The sequence below is a fragment of the Martes martes genome (genome assembly GCF_963455335.1).
Source record: "Martes martes genome assembly, chromosome: 6".
In the NCBI taxonomy this organism is placed as follows: domain Eukaryota; kingdom Metazoa; phylum Chordata; class Mammalia; order Carnivora; family Mustelidae; genus Martes; species Martes martes.
The window spans coordinates 99,880,968-99,905,271 of record NC_137893.1 but is presented as its reverse complement, the minus strand read 5'-3'; the positions used below and the strand labels follow the sequence as shown (position 1 = coordinate 99,905,271).

Sequence of the window (24,304 nt, the reverse complement as noted above, 5' to 3'; positions counted from 1 at the left end):
GGCACTGGGGACGGAACAGATAAAGCCAGTTTGGCATATGTTGGTGAGACAATCAACAGGTCTTGATTAAAAAAAAAAAAAAAAAATTAAATGGGGATAAAAGAAGGTATATGGGAGAAGGAGAGTTAAACAAAATCTTATTTCAAGGTTACTGTTTTCAATGCATGGTAAGATGGTGATACCATCATCCTAGTGAGAAAATATAAATGTAATATCCAATTTGTAAGAAGGGTAGAGATAAAGAGTTCAGTTGGGCAAGTACTAAGTTTGGGGTATAGGAGGAACTCGGACGGAGATGTCCAGAAGACAGTGATTGTGAACTAATGATAGGCAGCAATTCATTCTTTCTGCTTTTGTCCCAATTCCCAATAAGTAACAAATGACCTACAAGCCCAGCCATCTCCAGGTCTGAGTTTCTGCACAAAGCACAGTGAATACTTGGGCCTGCTTCCCACCTGCAAACAGGTAGTGATGACTCTCCCAAGGAATCATATTATTCCTGCAGAGTCCTGGGGTTGGCTAAAAATTCTTTTCTGAGCTATAAGCAGCTTGGGAGGAGAACAGCAAGGGACAGCAAAAGGCCAGTTTGAGTATGCCAGAACCTTCTTGTTCATCTCCAGCATTAATTCCCAGGGGATGTATGAAGTAAGCTATGCTGGTTCCTTGGAAACGCTACTTAAGCAAAGAAAAAACAAAAAAGAAAGAAAGAAAAGAAAAAAGAAAAGAAAAAGTTCAAGTAGCTAACCGTCCAAAGAGGTAGGGAGAAGATAACATCAGCCACTCTACGACTCTAAGAAAGGCCAACCTGAACAGAAAAAGCAAAGTATGTAAGTGATATCATGATTTTGAGCATGCCTGAAAATGCTGGTAAAAATGTATACTAATTCAGATATTTTCCTTATTCAAAGGTCTTCTCTTTGGCACAGATAATTGAATGTTTGACTTGACTGCGCTAGAACACTGAAATTCCTTAAACTATAAGGTGGCTGATTAGGAAAACAGGACAGGCATTATTTTTCTTTGGTACATGCCTAATCCCTCCCTGCTTGCCAAAGCATTACTGACTGTGAACTGAGCTGCTCAGTTCTTCCTCGGTGAGATATCTCAGTGTTGCTTCCATGTCTTTATTACTGTCATATTATCCTACTCGTCCAGAATAAAAAAGTTACTAAGAAGTTCCAGAATATAAATCGACCAAACAAAAGCTTAAACTCTTTGACCTGAATTTGACAGCTAACTTAACAGTTAGCTTTTTATGTTCTTTTGTATTTTTCCAGAAATCTGCCGAATTTTTCAGATGGAAATTATTACGATTTCTGTCAAAAATTCTAAGACAATTTCCTTAACCCTCTGCCCCTCTATTCTATTCATAGAGAACACAATATTATGTAAGTAAATGCCAGAAATTTTGACTTTATTTAGGAGCCTTCTATTTATAAGATTTAAACTACCCAGAATACACAATAATGCAATCAAGGCTTCCCTTATCAGCAAGATTATAAACATTATTTTAGATTAATGATGGTACCCATAGCTGCGTCCCATCTGTGGTTTCCCTACTATCCAGATGTCACTGTTTTGGTTTTTCACTAGGTCACATGGTTAGTCACTGCCACACCAGTGTAGCAGTAGAATTAGCAGGTAAAGCTGTCCCCGCCCTGTTAGAAGGTAGTAAGTTGCCCAAAGGGTCTCAGGGAGAGGACATGGGAAGGAATGATGCAGTGTTGAATAAAAAATTAAATGAGATATTAATAACAACAGAGAAGACCTCAAGTGAAGAAAATACAGATACAACTTAACTAAATACTACCAGTCAAGATGGCGTCAAATCTATTTTTATATTATTTTTCATTCCTATTCTTTTCCAACTGACCTCTAAGAATCTAGGCTTGACTGCAATATTCAATTATGTTTAATTTTTAACAAATATGCTTGATTTTTATTAAAGAAGGTCCTTGTTCTTGTTCTGGCTAACATACACAGTGAGTTTTCCTGATAGTTGTAGAAATGTGACTTTAAGTACCAAAATATTTTTGTTGTTTTTGTCTAATCGATTTTAATTTTTTTTAATTTATTTATTTGTTAGAGAGAGAGAGCGAGCGAGCACAGGCAGAGAGTGGTAGGCAGAGGCAGACAGAGAAGCAGGCTCCCCGCCGAGCAAGGAGCCCGATGTGGGACTCGATCCCAGGACGCTGGGATCATGACCTGAGCCGAAGGCAGCTGCTTAACCAACTGAGCCACCCAGGCATCCCATGTCTAATCGATTTTAAATGGAAAACATTCTTACGTAAAGAACAATCTTCCTTGACTTTTCAAGCATAGTATACCAAATTTAATTTAAATCTGGAATTATTGAAAGATTTCTAAGACAATGGCAAATTATTTAATTTTTTCAATGCATAAAATGCTTTTGATTTAATAAACAGTTAAATGTAACATAATCATAAGAATATTGCAGAAAAAAACAATTTAGTTTGGATCACTAGTCTCTCTTTTCACAGGGAGATAATAAATGTTCTTGAGCCAAAAACAACTGGGAAGAAATCTCAGGACTGCCTGCCTGTCTGCCACTTGCCTCCATCCCTCCTTCCCTTCCTTCCTACTTTCCTTCCCTCTTTTTCTATTTTTTAATCTTCTGTCTCTTGGATGCGTTATCAGGAAGTTGCAGAATCCATGCGAAGGGATTCATTGTTTACCTATCATAACTTAGTATAAATATTTTTAATGTCAATAAATATACATGATGATATATATGTATAACCTTAAAGCAATCAAAAATACTATTAGTGCTAATAAATGAATTCAGCAATGGTACAGGATTAAAAAAATAGTGAAAATCATATTTACTGATAATGGCAATTTAGAAGGTTGCCGACAGTGCCAATCACTGCATTCTAAGTCGCAACTGTGAAAGCTCAGAGTGTTCTTTTGTCAGCTTCCCAGTGTTTCTCTTGTTATCAAGATATCAAACTGATCTTTCCTCTTGTCAGTATGGCTCCCTGTATTCTAATGTGATAGTTGTAATCTGGGTTGGGAAAGATTAGGGAGTTCATTTTAATTGTGTGTAAAATAAAGGTAAATAGGCTAAATAGGAAAATAGGTAAATAGGCTCTGCAGCAGGACCAGGCAGCATGCCTCACCAAAAAGCTATAGTTTCTGGTCGTGTCTATATTGGCTGTTTTAGGGCTGATTCATCAATTTCTTTGTTCTTTCCATAATTCTAGATAGATGCTATAAACAGGCAACTGAATCTTGAAAGGTAACACATTAGGCATACACTTTTGCTTTAAGCAGTTGGTAAAGTATTTTAACCAATGATTTAAAAAAAATAATTATGCCATGTTGTTGGTTACTGGCTTTAAAACCCATTTTCCTTAATTTAGTTTAAGTGTCTCTCAACAGAAACAACCATTATATGTAATACATACAACCCATACAAAGTTAAAACTACGAACGTGAACTTCACATGCTCAATGGTAGAACAGGCATCACCTCGGGGCGCCTGGGTGGCTCAGTTGTAAAGCATCTGCCTTTGACTCAGGTCATGATCCCAGGGTCCTGGGATCGAGCCCTGCATAGGGCTCCCCACTCAGTGGGGAAACTGCTTCTCCCTCTCCCACTTCCCCTGCTTGTGTTCTCCTTCTCTCGCTGTCTCTCTCTGTCAAATAAATAAATAAAATCTTAAAAAAAGAAAAAAAAAACAGGCATCACCTTGGTTATGTGAGTGTATATTAACATTCTCTGATGAAACAACCTTGTTTGAACACATCCTGCTTGTCAGCTTGTCAAAGTAAAAGAACCACAAACTCGCACATCTACCTGAGAACAGAAAAGGTACCCACATACAATAAAGGAAGTCTCAAGGAAGTAAAAAGACATATAAAAGCACTTAATGCAAGGCTAAAATGATAAGGACTGAAGAGGGGGCCTTTAACCCTCCCTTTCACCTTCCCAAGAATACGCTTGCTCCAGTCAAACCAAAACTTGTTCTCTCCCAGCTCAGGAATGATCATTGTTTCAATAGCTCTTTGTCATGCTCATTTTCACCCCTCCCTCCAGTATTTGGAAATTATTGTTGTTACTGTTTTCCCACATCCCTTCTGAGTTACCAAGTCTACAACAATAAAGTATTTGGAAACCCTTGGCAGTAAGTCAGACACCGGTTCCAGTCTTCCATCTACCATGTACATCAGCTGTTAATCTTGGTCAAATTACTTTCTTGAAATCTCAATTTACCTGAAAAAATGGAAAAATAAAACATACCTACAGTGTTTTCGAGGATCAAATGAAATATTCTTTTAGGCACAGGGCACCATACCTAGCACATAATAGAAAACTAAGTTGGTAGAGCTGGGATTCAAAGCCAGTCGGGATCCAGAGTCCATGTTCAAAACCACTGCCCCAAGCTGCCACGTACACTTGTATATTCTGAAATTTCTCTCTGAAAGGTATAATGTCAGATTTGTCCTTGCTCATCTCTAATACTTTTCTCACCAAACAAAGCCATTCTCCACTAGAAGCCTAAATTCCAAGGACCTGTACATTTCTAGCATGTCATCTACTGAAACCTTAAGGAAGAGCTTTGTATTCTATTCCAGTCAAAAATAAAAATGTCAATTCAAACACCAGATGGCTGAGGACAAACCCCTGTAGAGTTCTGTTTCTTAGGTCCCTAAGATGACACATATTCTTAATTAAAATCTCTTCAAGTATGTTCTCTCAAATATTAGAAACCTGCATAAAACAGATTATATCTGTCCTTTTTTTTGGCATATGTGTTTTTTATTGGCAGACATCAAACACATATGTTAAGTTATAGAAAGTAGGTTATAGTCCCCTAATTTACCTACGAGACTGTCACCTTAAAATCAAGACATTCATCATAACCCAATAGACTACTTATACCATCTGACCACTGTTTATCAGGAAATTAAAGAAAAAAATGCTTCTAGGCCTTGAGAGTTATAAATTCTTGGTAGATCCATTGCTTCCTGAATTTAGATATGGAGCACCTGGGAGAGCCACTGAGCGCAATGGAAACCACCATCATCGAAGGCCACCGGCTGCATATACCTCAGAATTAACTGATTAAAGAGCAAATCACACACTGTTAAATATGAGCCTAGAAAGAACTCTTCTCTCTCACCCTTAAACTAACCCTCTACAAATATAAATGTCCAAATGGAAAAGAAGAGTTTCCTTGGTGGCATAATTAAAGAGGACTGTTCTCTGACCACCATAAAACATACTGATTCAGGTTAAAATAAGATGACAAAAAAACCAATTATCTTTTAGCACTTGTAACACTTAAAGTGATTAGACTGTCAAATCACTCCCAAAATGGAGAAGTAGGATGGCTACAGTCATAAATATTGAGGCCTCACACATATAAATGGCTATTGTAAGATACTTTTTAAGATTCCTTTTTATATTTCTTTGCATATAAATATTACCAGAGGAGAATCCTTGGTGCTAAACTTTAGGTTTTTATAAAAAAGAATCACTTCCCACCTATATCCTTTTGTTCAAGTATTCAACCATAGATTTAATTTAGAAATCGGCTGCAACTTGTAACCTGATTTAGTAGAATTACAATATTTTAATTGGTTCATGGATGTTGACATATGACATAATTGGAAATATGAAACGTAAGATGCTAAGAATGTCTTTTAAGAACCCCGAGGTGATGGTAAATGATCACATCTAGAATCTCCTAAGACATAAAGTGTGGTTACTGAATTGATACATTGTTACTGAATTGAACCGGTTCATATTTAAGGCTCTGATGTATTTTCATAGTTATTAAACAGTTCAGACTTGTATAAATTTGCCTGAATTCACCAAAGTATAAAATTTATTGATGAGTAACTATAATACAAATAGACAGTGTCCAGGAACAGGTCAGTGGTATAAATGAAGAGAATTCTAAGGAGGAATCTCATATCACTCGCAGAGATGAGGCCTCCTGTGTTGGTGATCTATCATTGCATAGCAAATCACTCCCCAAATTTTGCAGCTTGAAGTAGCATATGTTTATTATCTCACAGTTTATGTGGGTGAAAAATTCGAGAGCGGCTTAACTGAGTGGTTCTGACTCAGAGTCAAGGTCGCAGTCATCTGGAATTGGCTGGGAGGGCCTATCTGCTTCCAAGATGCTTCGCTTTCATGTCTGTTGGTAAGAGGTCCTATTTCCTCAGCCCACGGGCTTCCCTGTAAACTGCTGAGTGACCTCAAGTCACAGAAGCTGGCTTCCCCACAGAAAGTAGTTGAAAGGGAGCAAGGAATAGGCATCATATCTTTTGTAACCTGGTGACACCATCACTTCAGCCATATTGTTTTCATTAGAAGAGAGTCACTAAGTCCAGTCCACACAGAACTGGAGGCGTAAGATGAGAGATGAATCATATGTGATTCCAAAGTATGATGGCCTCAGTAGCTAAGAAAGTGGTGATGCCTTTCACAGGGAGATGACAGGAGGGGAAGTACTGTGAAGTTCATAAACTTGTAGCTGTTACTTGGGACACACTGCATTAAACGTCTTGTGGGCCAAACAAGTAAAGATGCCACCGGACGATCAGCTAGAATCCAAGGCCAGTGTTCAGAAGACAGGCCACCCCACAGTCATGAATAGCACTGGTAGCTGAAGGTGTGGAGTGGAAAGCAGCACTAAGGAATAAAATGCACAGAGAGAACAGACCCACGGAGAAAAATCTTTTAAACATTCACTTTCAGGAAACATTAAGAAACAACAGTTAATGCCCATCACACATATAAATGTCCATTATAAAGTCCTCTTTGAGATTCCTTTTACATTTCTTTGCATATAAATACTATCCAAGGAGATGCTCAACATCACTCATCATCACGGAAATGCAAATCAAAACCACAATGAGATCACTTCACGTCTATCAGAATGGTTAGAGTCAAAAAGACAAGAAATAGCTAGTGTTGGCAAGGATGTGGAGAAAAAGAAACCTTTCTACACTCTTGGTAGGGATGAAAATTAGTATAACCACTGTGGAAAACAGTAAGGAGGTTCTTCAAAAAATTAAAAATAGAACTACCATATGACCCAATCATTCCACTACTGGGTATTTATCCAAAGAAAATGAAAATGCTAATTTGAAAAGATACATGCATCCCCATATTTGTTGTTCCATTATTTACAATAGCCAAGACATAGAATCAGCTCAAATGTTGTCAATTAGATAAATGGATAAAGAAGATGTGGTATATATATAACAAAATATCATTCAGCCATAAAGAAGGATGAGATGTTTCCATTTGTGACAACGTGGATGGATCTACAGGATATTATGCAAAGTAAAATAAATCAGAGAAGGATAAATACCATATGATGTTACCTATATGTGGAATCTAAAAAATAAGACGAATGAATATACAAACACAAAGCAGAAATCAGACCTATAAATACAGAGAACAAACTGGTAGTTGGTGTTGGGGGGTGCAAAATGGGTGAAGGGGAGTGGGAGATACAGGTTTCCAGTTATGTAATGAATAAGGGTCATGGAAATAAAAGACAGTGATGTTGTAATCTGTATTGTGACAGGTGGTAGCCACACTTGTTGTGGTGAACATGGCATGACATATATAGTCCTTGAATCACTAGGCTATACACCTGAAACTAATCTAACATCATGTGTCAACTACAGTAAAAAACAAAAACAAAAATCAAAGTAATAGAATCGCAGGGGTGTGGGTCAAGCTCACAGATGTTTTTTTCCTCTGAAGAAAACTGATTAGAAGAGAGGGTAGCATTTGAGGTGGAAAAGTTGAAAATTTCAAGGTATTCGCTTGGACAGTCCCCAGTTGGGAAGGAAGCTTTGGGGATTTTATGAAAGCAGCCCTTGGCATTTGAGAACAAAGATGTTCAGTCCAGTTTAAAATGTTAAGCCCCATGTTAAGTGTGTAATTAAAAAAAAAATTGTTCTTATCACTGTTTCTTCTCAGTTAATATGACCACATGAGTTGAATTATAGCAATCTGCACAAGTTTCTTCAGCAGTAACCAGGAAAAACAGAAAATGGACTTTATTTCTGGTGTTGAAGGGAGAATTAACAAATAAGTGCATTCTTTGGGTCACATTTCCTTAAGTATTATTTTAAAATAACTGTTTGGCTTCTCAATTTCTTTGATATCACCCTTAAAAATAAAACAGTGTGAAAAAAAATAAAATAAAACAGTGTGGACACACATAGTTATGTGAAACTAAGCTCTGGGAAATCTGTGGCTTTGAGCTCTAGGGATTTTGCTACTGTGAAACTATGTAAATAAATCCTAAAAGCTATGTTGATTGAATCAGAATTGGTCTAAACATAACAAAACATAAAATGGCAGCTGACAGAGCAATCTTTTATTTTAGGAATGAGCCACATGGTTTTTTCACATTGGACTGTTAACTGAAATACACTATTTGTAATGTAACTTCCAAAGAGAAAAAGGTTAGCGTATTTGGCTCAATGGATACATTTACTGTTTGAATGTGGCAAATGCTTTGAAAAAGATAAGGTAAACAGACACTTGAAAAAAATTAATATTACACTTTTCCAAACTTGCGTTTTATAGAACACAACTGTGAAGAACATAATGCTACAAAATTCTTGCTCTTGGTTTCATTCAGGGTTGTTTTCATCTTCATGTTTTGAATAGATTATGGCATATACAGTTTTGTTTAAAAAAATAAGTTTACCTGAAAGTGTTAAAATACAAAAGTTATGGGGCACCTGGGTGGCTCAATGGGTTAAAGCCTCTGCCTTCAGCTCGGGTCATGATCCCAGGACCCTGGGATCGAGCCCCACATCGGGCTCTCTGCTCAGCAGGGAACCTGCTCCCCCCTCTCTCTCTCCCTGCCTCTCTGCCTACTTGTGAGCTCTGTAAAATAAATAAATAAAATCTTTAAAAAATGCAAAAAATACAAAAGTTATATAAATAAAGTTTATAAATAAACTATTATTAAATTAAATATGGCTGTATACGATATTTTTGACACAAAGAGTTAATTTTTTAAGACCCTAAACTTGAGAGCACTTAAGCTCTATTAAATTTCCCAGTTAAATATTTGCATTTTTCAAGGACTTGCAGTTCTCTTTCTAGTATTTTAAACATGTAGAACTAAAAGTCTGTACCTATACCCTCATATATATACCAGATTGTCCATCCTTACGTAGGTAGCATATCTATACCTAAACATATTCTCACATGTATACTATTTGACTAATACTCTAAACACAAGAATTTATCATTTGTAACTTATGCAGACAAAATTTCATTGGAATAATGGTTAAAATAATATGTTTCATGACATGCATTATACAGAGAAATGTTGACAAAGGCATGAGAAGTTAAAATAATATACAGGATGGTTTCCATTCATAAACATGTTGGAAATACTCAAATAAGAATAAAATAAAACTAGCCATTAACTGATTCACTGAATGAGAAGAAATACATTTATTTTTATACTAGACATAAAATTTTAAATAATTTTTTCCTAAACATTTAAATAGTGATAGTTATCATTTTTCTAAATTTTTATTTAAATTTTAATTAATTAATTAGTAGAAATCAGTGATTCATCACTTACATACAATACCCAGTGCTCATCACAACAAATGTCCTCCTTAAGGTCCGTCCCCCACCCAGCAAAATTATGGAATGCTTCATGAATTTACATGTCATTCTTGCATAGGGGCCATGCTAATCTCTGTTTCGTTCCTATTTTAGTATATGTGCTGCTGAAATGAACACTATCATTGGTTTTTATTTTAAATTCCTTAATATATATCTGATATGTGTCTTTTTTTTCTTAAATTCACCTACAGATTTTGTGATACTTAATCATACTAATGCATTCAAAATAAAATAAAAGGGACTTCTCTAATACAAGACAATGATATTTTTATTAGACCAACTCTCCTACGGGAAATAACAAGGTTCAGAAAAAAAAATAACAGACGCAGCCAGTGTTTATGGAGCCAAGATCCTAGATAGAAGAGAAATAACAATGTAAGACAAATGTTTCTTGCCACTTTTTCACCCAACACTTTCACATGCTTGCCAATTCAGAGCAAGGCACTGATACTAAACAGTAAGTTATGGTGAAAACCTTTCAGCAATCTCAGGGGGATAGAGAAAACAAACAAACAAAACTGGAGGCCAGTACCACAAAGGGAAAAGAACTTGATAACCCGTAATCACAGAGCAAAGGGAGTCACAATAAAGTGAACTCAAGGTTCCTTGTGGTAATGCCCTTGAGACACTTGCCAAATCCAAAATTTCTGTCTGAGTAAAAGGATAAGAAACCAAACAGAAGGAAGTCGGTAAGAGGGGAAAATGCTTAAGAATGATTTTGAGAATCACACTGCATTTCAGGTTCTTCTAAGAGAAGAGGCCCCTGTAAACAACTTCAGCGTTTAAGGAGATCCCAGAAGTGTTACCCTAAGGATAAGGGAAAACTGGAAATAAATCACTATTCTGAAAGACTAAATCTAGCCTCATTATATCCCAATCCCTATCTGGAGTAAGGGTATCTAATCTTACTTTAGCTGTCAAATCAAAGAAAACTAAATCCTATCTAATGGAGATCACTTCTACAAATTTTTTATACTAAATATCCAGCATTCAATCAAAAAATCCCAAGTAAATGCAAAGACAGAACCAAATGAGCAAACACCAAGAGAAAAAACAAAAAACAGAAACAGACCTATAGGTAATCCAAATATTGGTATTTTCATGAACAGACTTTAAAGTAACTGTTATTTAGGCAGTCAAGAATTACAGGATTGAAAAATATCAATACCAAAATTGAGAACTCAATGGATGAGTTTAATAGTAAATAGTACTCAAATGAAGGATTAGTGACTTAAAGATAACTATATAGAAAATATCCAAAAATTAAGTAGAGAGAAAACTATGAAAATTACAAAAATGAACATGAAAGTTATATGGGATGTTTTAGATAAAGAAACAATGATGTATACCATGCCTCGAATTAGAATTAGAATTAAAATCAAAGGACAAGTACAAAGGTGGCAATATCATAGGAGATGACTCATCATTAACATGGATTTTTAAAAACTGAACAGGAGACAATACAGGAAAAGAAGCTGCAAATGGGGGAATAACCATTACAAAATTAAGAAGGAATAAGCTACCATGACACGTCCAGAAAATGGCAATTCAATAAAACTGGAGTTTAAGGTGATTGATGGAAGGAGGAAAGAAGATAAAGCACAAAGGTAAGGACGCATCAAGAGCCTCATATATGCCACACTTACTGAGTGGGACTTTATCTGGTAGACAATCAGGAATCAAATGTGACAGGACCTGCCCAAAAGCCTGGTGAGAACTCAGCTGGTCTACATGGTACCAGCATGGAATGGTCTATCAGAGGTAATACTGATGGTTATGTGTTCTGTTTGGACTCCCCGCTGGGGCTCAAATACCAGCACTGCAATTTCCTACTTCGAAATCCTAGTATAAGTTCTTTGATCTCTTTGTTCTCACCTCTGAGAGGAAGCAATAGAGCCATCTATCTTCTAGAGTGGTTATGAATATGTTACTACAAATAAAGAGACTAAAACACTGCCTGGCACACGACAATGAACATTAGATATTATTAATGTTGTTGAGAAATTTATTTCTCCTTCCCAGTAGAGAAGTAACATAACATAAAGCCTGATTAATGTAGGGTTGCCTGGGTGGCTCTGTCGGTTGAGTGTCTGACTCTTGATTTTGGCTCAGGTCATGATCTCAGGGTCCTGGGATAGAGCTCCACATTAGGCTTCTTGTTCAGTGCTGAGTCTATCTGACCCTCTCCCTCTGCTCCCCGCCTCGTGTACGCATGCTCTTTAATAAATGAATAAATAAATAAAATCTTAAAAAAAAAAAAAAGTCTGGTAATGGAAATTGAGAAGCCTGAATACTATCTGCCCTAATAGCTACTAATCAGTTGGGTGATTTCAGACTTTTGGATTTTCTCAATTTCCAACTGCCCATTTGTAAAAAGACTACATGGTTCACGACTCTTTATTTTTTTAATTTTTTTTTCCGGTCACTGCTCCAGGATTTCAGCAGGCTTCAATATGACTACTATGAAACAGGTACTGATTTTTGTTCATGATTATGGATTTTCCAGTAGCACATATTGGATTGATATTTAGCCAAATGGCAATGTTTTTGCTTTTTACATTTATTTACTTGTTTATAATATCTGTTTGAATTCTTAAGGGGGAAATTGAAAGGTGATTATTAATAAGAAAATACAGCCCAAAGGAAAGTGTAAGTTTGTGGGGGGAAAAAAAATGTGTACTGACTAATGTTTTTCTGCTTTTAAAGCTTTGCGAGTCAACTAATTATGGAGTGTTCGATGATTACACAAAAACAGTTATGAAGCTTTGTACCTATCTAAAGGAATATTACCATGAGACTCTCATTATATCAGCACTGCTGAACCAAGGAACGATAGGAGGGGTAAGGATGAGTGTGGGGAGCAGGGATCTGCCCTGGTGAGGAGCAGCATATCATCACTGACATTATTTACAATTGCCAGCATATGGTGTACTAAAAAGCAGACTGCCTTTTAGTGAATCTTCTTGCTATTTTTAAATTCCCTAGAGATAATGAACTTCCTTATTACCTGCATCCAGGCCAGGCAGCTCTCACTGTTCCTGCTTTGTGATGCCACTGCTTATCAGTACAGGAAATCAATTATTTTATTATGGGAAAAATCCTAAGTGAAAAAAGTGGGAGGCAAATTTTTTACATAATTTCAAGTATGATCTCAAGTATATTACATATCAACATTCAATTTCAGAGATCTACAGAAGGTGTTACAATGTATACACACACTTATGTGCATACACTTCCTGATCCATCCACCTCTCTTACAAGGAAGAAAACATCTAGATTTTATTTCCTTATCTCTGTTCCCTGTTTTTCCCTGTCTCATGACTTCCTACTGGCCACAACCACTGAACTTGTTTTGAAAGACCTCTATAATTTGATCCCAATCTACCCCTCCCACCAACCCATGCCTTTTTTTCAAAACCACACCACATTCCCTACTATCTGAAAATGCCAAATTTATCCACCCAAATGACCTGTGAAAAAAGTGACCTCCCAAGTGACAACTTTCCAGTATCTTATTCTATCTTTCACTCACCTGACCCAGCATATGAGAGTTGCAAAATAATTGCCTTTGGGAGCCTCCACGTCTCAGCAGGTTATGTAAGCTCCTGCTTTATCAGGTCCTGTGTCAGCATCCAGCCAGCCAGTCTTCTTATCTCTCACTCTGTATCTGCCCATTACTTTGTATCTGAATCTTATGTAAGTTACTTTTCATCCCTCACCTACACGGTCTTCAGGATCAGGACTGATCTCCAAATCCAGTCTCTCTGTGTTTGGATTCAGATGTGATTCCCAAATAGCTTTTCAGACAGGTCTGTAGGTGTTGGTGGCTAGATTACTGATCAACCATCCTGGGGAAGTGGTGAAAATAGGAACTTCCAGGCCTCTGTAACCTGGTCTCTGTGCTTCCTGATTCCAAATCTCTGATGACTGACGCCACCTTCAAATGACAATGCCATCATTCCAATTGCTCAGGCCAAAAACTGTGGAGTAATTTGATATTCTGTAACTTATTTCACACTTACATTTACTGTCTTCAAAATATATCCAAAAACTAACCATCACTGCTACCATCCTGACCATCTAACATATCATCATCTCACATTTGAATTATTTGCAGAGCCTCTGATGTGCTTACTCTTGAGGCCAACAGTCATTTTCAATATTGAAGCCAGATGAATCCTTTAATATAGCATATTTGAAATTGATTGTGTCTTTCTTTTGCTGCTCAAAATTCTCCAGTGGCTCCCAATTTTACATAGAGTGTAACAGTTCATGCGGGCCTCCCGGTTACTTCTCTGAACCCACCTACTCATGTCCCCGTTTTCCTGAGTCCACCAACTGGCATCCTTAATGGCATCCTTTAACAAACAGGAAGCCCTGTCCCTGCCCTATAGCTTACCCTATGTCTAGCCAGCTCTGCTGCAGAGATATGCAGGGCTCATTTCCTCTTTCTTCAACTGCTGCTTTCTTGAGGTACCCCCTTGAGCACTCTATTTAAAATGCAGACTAACACCATTACCACTCTTAGTCCTCCTGACCCAACCATATTTGTGCTCATATGTGCTCATTTCTTTTTCTCCATAAGCATTTATTATGCTCATTATCTACCTCATTTGTATGTAAGCTCCATTCATAGGCAATGTTTCTTATATACTTTATCCTCTTCTGTATCCATAGAATTTAGAACAGTACTTGACATACAGTAGGCATTAAATATTTGCTTGAATGAATGAACTCACTGTCATATTTTTTTTACCTATAAGGTTGGGCAAAGACTGACTGATCCCCCTCACAGCTGAAGCCTGAAGAGGCCAAAGGACAACATCATTATGTGACTGTCCCTTCTCTTACTTCTTCAAATTTCCCCTGCATTTAAACTCAAGAGAACCCATTTCTTTTTAGTGCCTCCTGATGTAGTCTGCATCCTAGATCCTACATCTCATCAACTTAATCATAACCTTCTGTCAGTGGCTGGCACATTACTGTGACTTTTTTTTTTTTTTTTTAAGATTTTTTATTTATTTGTCAGAGAGAGAGAGAGAGTAGAAACATGGAGAGCTGCAGGCAGAATAGGCAGAAGGAGAAGTAGGCTCCCTATTGTGCAAGGAGCCCAATGCAGGACTCCATCCCAGGACCCTGGGATCATGACCTGAGCTGAAGGCAGATGCTTAACCAGCTGAGCCACCCAAGCGTCCCACGTTACTGTGACTTCTAATAGCAAGCCCATAATGGCTTTGCATGTGGTTCACTTAGAAACCAGTGCTTCTACATCTCCACCATCTAGTGTTAATCCTAGAGCCTCTCCACCATATCTTCTAATACCTCCATTTAGGAATAGGATGTCATCACTGCTTTCCAACTACGATCATTTTGGAGTCATACCTATCACAAAAAAGCAGATTATCCACCAGTAAAATATGGATGATAAAAGTATATAATTGACAGGGTGGTTGTGAAGGTCACTTTAAGGTAATGCAGATAAAGTGCTTAGCACAGTGCCTGACACATAGATGCTCGGTATATATTACCAGATACTGTTACTAGATTACATAACAGAAATCCATTACTCAAAACCAGATTCCACCTTTAGTCCTGATGATAAAAACCAACAATTTTTTTCAAGATAATTTCAAGAGTGACTAGTTTAAAAAAGAATAATTAATATAAAAGTATACACCACAGGATGAATCTGTGGCAACTATAGAAGGGCAGGCAGAATCCTTTAAATACAAAATGTCAGTCTGGTGTTACAGCCATCATCATCTCAAAAAGGCTCCCACAGCAAACCGCCATTACATTTTACATCTCATTAGAGGGACAGATAAGTAAAAGACGGTTATATCCTCTTATTCTCATGAAAGTGAACTTTTGATAAGAGGCCTCAATGTGCACTTGAGGTCTTAACCTTATCTCATTTAGCCTCAAGGTATGTTTCATTTATTACATTTTAAACAAGAATGCCTACAAAGTCAAGTTATCTTCCCTCTGCCCATGTTCTTTTCACCCCCTGCTGGAATGGAATACCACATGCCTTCTTCTCCTCTGCAGTTATTTTTCTAGGTTGGGTGCGAATCTGCGTTTGGGCGCCTGGGTGGCTCAGTCTGTTAAATGTCTGTCTTCCATTCTGGTCACAATCCCAGGGTCCTGGGATGGAGTCTCACATCTGGCCTCTGGCTCAGCGGGGAAGCCTGCTTCTCCCTCTGCCTGCTGCTCCCCCTCCTTGTGCTCTGACAAATAAGTAAATAAAATCTTTAAAATGAATGAATGAATGAACAAATGGATGAATGTGTTCTGTGTCATGTTTGACATGTCAACTACCTCAACTCCGTCCTCACAGGGAGCCTATGGAATATTAGCAACTCCATTTTACAGGTGGGAAAAATAAAGCTCAGAGAGGTTGTAGTATAATAGCTAATACAAACAGCTGTTTGAGCTGGGATTAACCCAGCTCTAACTGACCCCAAGATTCAGAACCTTCATACCCTGAAGCCTCTTAAAAAAAAAAAAAAAAAAAAGCATTATTCGAAATTTGGGTAATCTAAAAAGAAAAAGAAAGAGCAAAGAAGCTACAGTGTTTTGTCCATATAAGTTTTCAAGTCAACTAAGGAAGCCCAAAACTTGATCTTGCAATAAGGTCAGAGTCCCTAGATGGTGTCTTCTCACCTCTCCCCTCCCTTAAGCAATTGTGTTAAAAATTGTATACTGTATCATCAGACTTACTGCTAATAGTATAGGAAGGGAGTAGGTAAATGAACTGGGGAGAATGTGGAAAGTGTTCTCTCCCTGTATAGCACAGGAGCTCAGGGCAGAGAGCAGACTCCCAAACAGACACAGCAACAGTTCGCACAGCAAAGCCAGTGCACTTGTAACAAGATCTCGCCCTCTCCCAATCATACACACAAATGTCACAGGATAAAAAATGTCATTAAATCTGACAACACAAATACTTCCTGGGGGAAAAAAAAAAACAAAAAAACAGAAAACAAATTTTGACTCAAGTTCAAAGAATGAAAAGATTCACAGTGAGAGCTGCAATAGGGAGGGCAGAGAGGAAATTCTTAATAAAAATCGGGAGCATCAGGGCAGTGATGATCCTAGCCTAATAAAAGCCCTGATAAAAATATTAATATCACTTAGCAGGCAGGATATGACCACAAAGTCATGCAGATGGAAGTGACACACTAGGACACAAAAAAAATATTCAAATAATGGACTAATTCAGCAAAGAGTAAAACATATATATTGAAATAATCTTGAATTGGTAAGCACTGTTAGAGATCTGGACAGAAACACTAGATTTTAAAAAACACCGAAAGGCTCTGCTTCATATGTTTCACTACATAAATGAAATGGTACCTGGGGAGGTACCATGACCTGTTCAGTCTCTGACTAGTTAGTGGTAGACTCCTGACAACAGAGCTTCTAGTCTAGCACTACCTTTATAATGCTAGGCAAATCCCAGGAAAAGCCCCATGGACTGTTCACCTTCCCATTTGTGGCCATGGGCCAATTGTTGGTTAATGTTTCTCTGTATTACTAATAGCTCCCCAGGCCATAACAGCCACACCCAACAGCAGTGACTCAGGAGAGACAGTACTGAACACCTCAGGATCTACTCTGCCCTAATTCTCACTAGATTCATGCTTATGTGTCTTGAGTCCCTGTTTCACAAGAGAAAGATTCATACCTCACAGAAGATAGCTAGCCTAGAATAAGGAACCAGATGAAAAGAGCATTCTGATTAAGCATTCCCATATTGAAGACTATCAGAAATCGTAACTTTTGGGATATCCACAGAGAGACTAGAAGAAAAATTACTTTAATGAAAGATTACTTTTTAAAGTAATTAGAGAGGATACTTTCATAAGAGGTATTCACAGTAATTAGGAATACATGCATGTATCATCTTGGGAACACCTCTTGAGAGACAGTAATTACCTGGGAAAAGTCTTGCTAGATGCTATCAGATGATATAAAGTTGACCTGAATATAATTATGGCAACCACATAGAGAAAAATAGGAAGGAGTTAGAAAAAAGAGCCAGTCAATAAAAATATGGCGCATTTAGGGCACAAGTAAGAAGTTATTCCTAATTGGATTTTCCCAAAGGAAAATTCTCTAATGACAAAATAAGCAGACATACAAAGAAAAAGCATACAAAAGGAAAAAGCAAGAAAATAAAACAAAAAACCTCTATACAACTTTTTTTCAAGATTTATTTATTTTTTTTTTTAATTTGACAGAGAGAGAAAGAGCAGCAGAGGGAGAGAGAGAAGCAGACTCCCCACTGAGTAAGGAGCCCAATGTGGGACTCGATCCCAGGACTCAGGGACCATGACCTGAGCTGAAGGCAGACCCTTAACTGACTGAACCACCCAAGTGCCCACCTTTATAAAATTTCTGAGTGACAACTGGCAAAAATAAAATGAGTAAATTAAAAGAAAATCTATGGATCTTTGAAATACTATAAAGATTATATTTTGCTTGTAAAAGAGTGATTCAGAGACTGTCTCACTTGAGATAGAAACAATAGCATATAAATCAGTGAAATTTAAAAACAAAGTATTTCCAATAAAGATAGATATGATATAGTTTCATTTTTATTTCCTTTTTCAAGGGACTAGAAGGTTAATTTGGTAGTCAGACTTCCAATGCTTGGACCTCTAAGAGAAGTGCTTTTTGGATTCTTTTCATTATTTTAAGATTTTTCCATGATTTATTTATTTATTTATTTATTTAAAAAAAATTTTTTTTGGTAAGTACTTTCTGTCAATTGCAAACAGGACAGTGAAAATGCACTTAAATTATTCTCTGAGGTCACTTTCCTTGGGTTCTGCTTTGCCGGTTCCTTGCCCTACTTGTTTGGCTTCATATCTCAATAGTTTCATAATGTTGATTAAAGAATCTCCCTAAGAAATCTAAAGGCAAGAAAATTTGTTCTATTCATTAAAATATATATTACTCAAACACTTTGTGGAAAAAATACCATCTTCTTCATAATGCCATGACAATTCACTGAGAGTTATCCAATAAAGAGAATTTGCCTTCTGAAAATAATTTGAAAACAGAAAGTTGACACTGATAATAAGCCTTCTTTGATTCCAAAGATTATAAGAACCTGACTTATCTGCTAAGTAAATAACAGTCATGAAAACCACACTTAATCTACAAAGCAATGTGTTCTGATGAAATTTTACTTCAAAATAATATTTGCTCTTCTTATTTTAAATTTTTTTCACAAGACTTTGTCCAGTTATGGGCTAAATAGTGTAACATTTTGTAAAAATTAGTTCAATAACTTTTTCTTTTCTGGAGTATTGGATCCTTCAAAAATCATTAAATAGACATAGTGACACACAAAGATATTTCCAAAAGACTGGAGAAATACATGTTACATACATATATAGACCACTTGACCTCAATATTAATGCATCTTGGCAGAAATCAAAATGTTCTCCAACACTTTCGGAAAACAAAACAAAACACTATGTTATCTAGTGTGATTTATATTCAAATGCATAGGGTTCAAATAATTCTTTCTTGGAATTCACATAAAATCCAATAAAGGTAAAATTCTCCTTCTAATTTCATGCTGCTTCGATTTTGTGGAAGAGAAGCAGAACATGAGATCACTGTTTTACAGTATGGACTTCACGTTTCTCATCTTGCCAATGCAAGTGGGAGCTCCCAGCAGACAATGACCAGGCAGAGGATATTACTTTTAGAGGCTCACTAAGTAAATAGCTGCCACATTAGAAAGAAAGAAAAACACATCAAACGGTCATGACTGATGTTCAGTTTCTAGTGAGTGCTAGCCCACGAACTTAGGATATCTCCTGAATTTCATTTTCTACCATAGAAATACAATGCTCCAAAGAAAACTAGCTGTGGTGTAGGCTCATGAATTCATAACTAAGTTTACCATAATAATAATCTTAGTCTTCAGTGATGTTTCAAATTTTCAGTTTTTATTATAGTCCAAAAACATACTGTCTCTTGAAACAGAAATTAGCAAATGTTACAGTACTTGATATCTATTATTCTACCTTTACAAGAATTCATATATATTCTTGACTTTTGTTCTATTGTTTTACAAAATACAGTTATATAATGTGTCCACAGAGCATAGGATGGTAGTGTTAAAAATACTCAGGGTGCCTGGGTGGCTCAAATGGTTAAGTGTCTGCCTTGGGCTCAAGTCATGATCCCAGAGTCCTGGGATTGAGTCCTACATTGGGCTCCCTGCTGTTTCTCTCTCCCTCTGCTGCTCACCCTGCTTGTGCTCTCTCTCTCTCTTAAGTAAATAAATAAAATTAAATAAATAAATTAATTAAATAAAAAAAAAAAGATAGCCATCAAAAGACATGAAATCTTGCCATTTGCGATGACGTGGATGGAACTAGAGGGTATCATGCTTAGCGAAATAAGTCAATTGGAGAAAGACAACTATCATATGATCTCTTTGATATGAGGAAGTGGAGATGCAAGGCGGGGGGGGTTGGGGGGAGGTAGGAAAAGAAGAAATGAAAAGATGGGATTGGGAGGGAGACAAACCATAAAAGACTCAATCTCAAAAACAGACTGAGGGTTGCTGGGGGGAGGGGGGACGGGAGAGGGTGGTGGGGAAATGGACATTGGGGAGGGTATGTGCTATGATGAATGCTGTGAAATGTATAAACCTGGCCCCCTGGGGATAAAAATACATTATATGTTTATTAAAATAAAAAAATTAAAAAAATAAAATAAAATAAAATACTAAAGTGTGGGGCGCCTGGGTGGCTCAGTCCTTAAGCATCTGTCTGGGATGCTTAAGGGCCTGGATCCCAGGGTCCTGGGGCCTGCTTCTCCCGCTCCCACTCCCCATACTTGTGTTTCCTCTCTTGCTCTCTCTCTGTCAAATAAATAAAATAGAATTTTTAAAAATAAATAAACATAAAAAAAAAGATAAAAATACTCATGGTTCAATTCAGAAAATTTGAACTAACAGTTTAATTCATTCAGTAAGTTTGGACACCTACCATGTGCCTGATTTTACAGGTAATTTTTAACAAATGGACTAGATTAGTACTTTCTTTCTTGTAATACTGCTAATTTATGGCTAAAAGCCAGGTTATTTGAGTTGAAAAGGCATGGGGGGAAAAAGTCACCTTACTTTTGCAAAGCCCACATTTGACATTAGCCTCAGAACACTGCGTTTCCCTGACATGATTGGGAGGCTTTTAGTTGCCTATCTTGCAAATGATAATGTCACTGAGAATTTCAAGAGTCTTATACTTCTGTACTTCATAAAAGCAAGCTTTTAGAGCATTTCCGGGTCTTAGTGACATGAAACAAAGCAATGTCATGTATGTGTGGATCTTCAGGTCCCTTTTAGATCTACATTTCTATATTGCATGGCATCTGTAAGAAACAGACACCTTAGGGATGCCTGGGTGGCTCAGTTGTTAAGTGTTTGCTCAGGGCATGATCCCAGGGTCCTGGGACTAAGCCCTGCTTTGGGCTCTGCTCCCTGCTCAGCGGGAAGCCTGCTTCCCCCACCCCGACCCCAACCCCCCCTGCTTGTGTTCCTTCTCTCGCTGTTTCTCTCTCTGTCAAATAAAAAATAAAATCTTTAAAAAAAGAAAAAAAAGAAAGAAACAGACACTTTATAGTGAAAAATCATAACTCCTTAACCATTCATTTTAAAACTCTAGGTTGGGTTCAATAAACAGCTTAGTGAATTTTGTTGTCATCTCAAAATTGTCTATCACAGTACTGATTACCTAGCAAACACTCAATAACTTTTACTTGATTGATTTAAAGAAAATGTCTACAGTTTTATTCAAGCCCTAAAAAAGGGCTTACATAGTGTAAACTATGTCCAGAGCAAGAATCAGGGTTCAGTCCTTTTGAGTACAAAAAAAATTTCACCAGATTTCCCGATAACATATTTCCTTTCAGAGATTAAGGAAAATGTGAGTGCTTTTAACTCAATGAATGTATCACATCAGCTTGTTGCCAGTTCATATACCCTCGCCTTCACAGGCAGAAGGAGGTACATTAAAAGACAGAAATCTCCTGTAGCAGGGACCTAACCACTCTGTTAAATATACACAAGATATGGGAAGTACAACCCTCCTATGTACTCATATGTGTATTTTCTGAATAAGTTACAGGGATGAAAAGTACAACATAGGGAATATAGTCAATGGTATCATAATGTGACTTATTCATTCCACTCTAAACGAAAAACATGAAGTATGTGGAAAATGCACCAGAGTAATATAGCAGGTATGTTAAAAGAATCTCTGCATGTGTGGACCATGCCTATTATTCTCAGAAAATACACGTATGAGTATATAGGAGGGTTGTATGGTGGTAAATAGTACACTTGTGGTGAGCACCAGATAAGGCAGACTTGTTCAATCACTACGTTATACACATTGAAACTAGTGTCACATTGTGTGTCAACTCTACTTTGATGAAAAGAAATTCACTTAAAAGAAAAATTTCATTTAGAAATGAAAAATATTACCTTTCTTGCTTCTTTGATCATCTTCCGAATAGTTTCCTTAATTGTAAGTAATTGTGCTCTCGGTGGATGAAAGAGGAGGTCTATATGGGTGCCCCCTAAGAGTCCCGGCATCACATACGGCCAGCCCAAGTCAAGATTTGGAGCTTCCACGTCAGACTCAATGGGCCAGTAAGTCCCTGAAGATGAGGTATCATCGTAGGAGTTATCAGTACCGTGTGCCGTAGTTTGTGCAACTTTCTGGACATTTTTCAGAATATAATTAATTTCTGACTCAGCTAGAAAGTCTGATACTCGTTCCTTGGCAAGAAATTCTTGGTATGCTTCTAACCCATGTTCAATGAGTGCATCAATGGCTACTCGATACCATTCCTTGTAGTGAGGCTCAATGTAATTGTCTGATTTACACTCATCATTCAATGAGGACAGCATCGATGAGGTTTCCATGATTCCAAGTGTCTGACAACAGCACTTTCAAATGTCCATTTGTGCAGTGATGAGAGATATCTGGGTATCTGAAAGGAAGGAAATGAAGATCAGTTAGAATTCTACAATGATATTTTTTGTGATCCACATCAACCAACAGTTTTGCATTTATTCATTTCCACGACTGGCAGTAACTCAATATGACATACACTTCACATCCAAAGTGTCATTAACTGCACCATAATTCACATACATATTACAAATAAGCTAAACAGATTTCCTTTTACAAGCCACTCGTTGGTTTTCCTTTTCCAAGGTACCTCTACTTACAGTTTCTCACCTAAGAAAAAACACTTTCCTTTCTCTGACATCCAGAAAGGTCACCTTTCTTCATTTTAATCTGGGACTACACATGGTTCTATCAGTTTCTATACATTTTCTTAATTTAGGTTTTACAATATTTTAAAATAGAATACAATCAGTACCTGGCCATCCATGAATGTAAGTTTTTACTAGGTACCTGTTATGCATATACTCACACACTAATGGAATATAGAAAGCATGAAATAGTTGCCTTCCAGAAATGTATTAATTAGCTGAAGAGCCGAAACATACACATAAAACTGTTAACACTTTGAACAAAGCCATATATTGCTAAGGGCCAAAATGAGTACTGCCTAGTCAATGCTTTCAGATTAAAGCAAGTAGAAATCAATACAGAATAAACTCTTTACATATATCCCTGTGCAGGACATAGGCTTCAGCTGAACCTAGGGTGATAAGTAAGAATGCGATCAGGCAGCAAGAAGGAATGTTTTAACCCCACACAAGAGTGAAAAACATAGAAAAAGCACAGAACAGGTATGAGCTTGATATATTCATGAATTTTGAAGGGGCGGGGGGGTGGGAGGTTGGGGGAGCCAGGTGGTGGGTATTATGGAGGGCACGTATTGCATGGAGCACTGGGTGTGGTGCATAAAGAATGAATTCTGTGACGCTGAAAAAAAAAAAAATCCAGATTTTACAGGACAACCAAAAAACAAAAACAAAAACAAAACTGCTGGAAAGCAGGCTCCTTTCACTAGGAACAAACAGGGCACAAATTTGAACAGACACAATGGAGCCAGGTGTGGAGGGACACAGGAGACTTTTGTGATTCAACAAAACCAGTCTTTAAAACAATTAGTCTGGCAGTATCAGGGGAATGGAGGGGAGACAAGTAGCTGAATCTTCCAGTGTTCAAACACCCAGTCAAGTAGTGACAAGAATATTCAAGAGCTGATTCAAAGTAAGAACTCCTGAGATTTGATGGTTTGACAGCATTTAGGTGATAAAGAAATTTATCATAGCCAAGATAATTCAGGGATTTCTCTTAGGAATTCAAATCTGCCTAACCAAGCTCATACCCCAACCCTCAAGATGCCCACAAACTGTCATTCATTCAATCCTTCACTGTGTAAGATACCACACCAGACTTTATCTCGATCAAATAAGGGACTTTCCAATCTTTTGCAGTCATGTTCTCCGTTGTATAGATTCAAACAAAATTCAGCTCCATGATGTGCTACAAGCACTAAAAGACTAATTTGGGGGCCTGCCAAATTTAAAGGGCAAGGGCCCTGCCCTAATTTAAAATTTTCCACTTAACCCAGCTTTTTCAGACTCAGGACTATCGAAACTCAAACCTGATTTGAGAGAGTAACCCACAAAGCCATT

The 24,304-nt window shown here is 37.3% G+C and overlaps 1 protein-coding gene across 1 annotated transcript in view; it reads right to left on the bottom strand.

Annotated features, from left to right (window-relative positions):
* FAM83B (family with sequence similarity 83 member B) overlaps window positions 1–24,304 on the bottom strand; it is a 79,971-nt gene that overhangs the window by 40,637 nt on the left and 15,030 nt on the right. Inside the window, exon 2 of the mRNA XM_080806395.1 lies at window positions 22,166–22,677. Within this exon, the coding sequence (XP_080662521.1) occupies window positions 22,166–22,609 (444 nt within the window). The 5' untranslated portion in view covers window positions 22,610–22,677. The remainder of the gene's footprint in view (window positions 1–22,165; window positions 22,678–24,304) is intronic.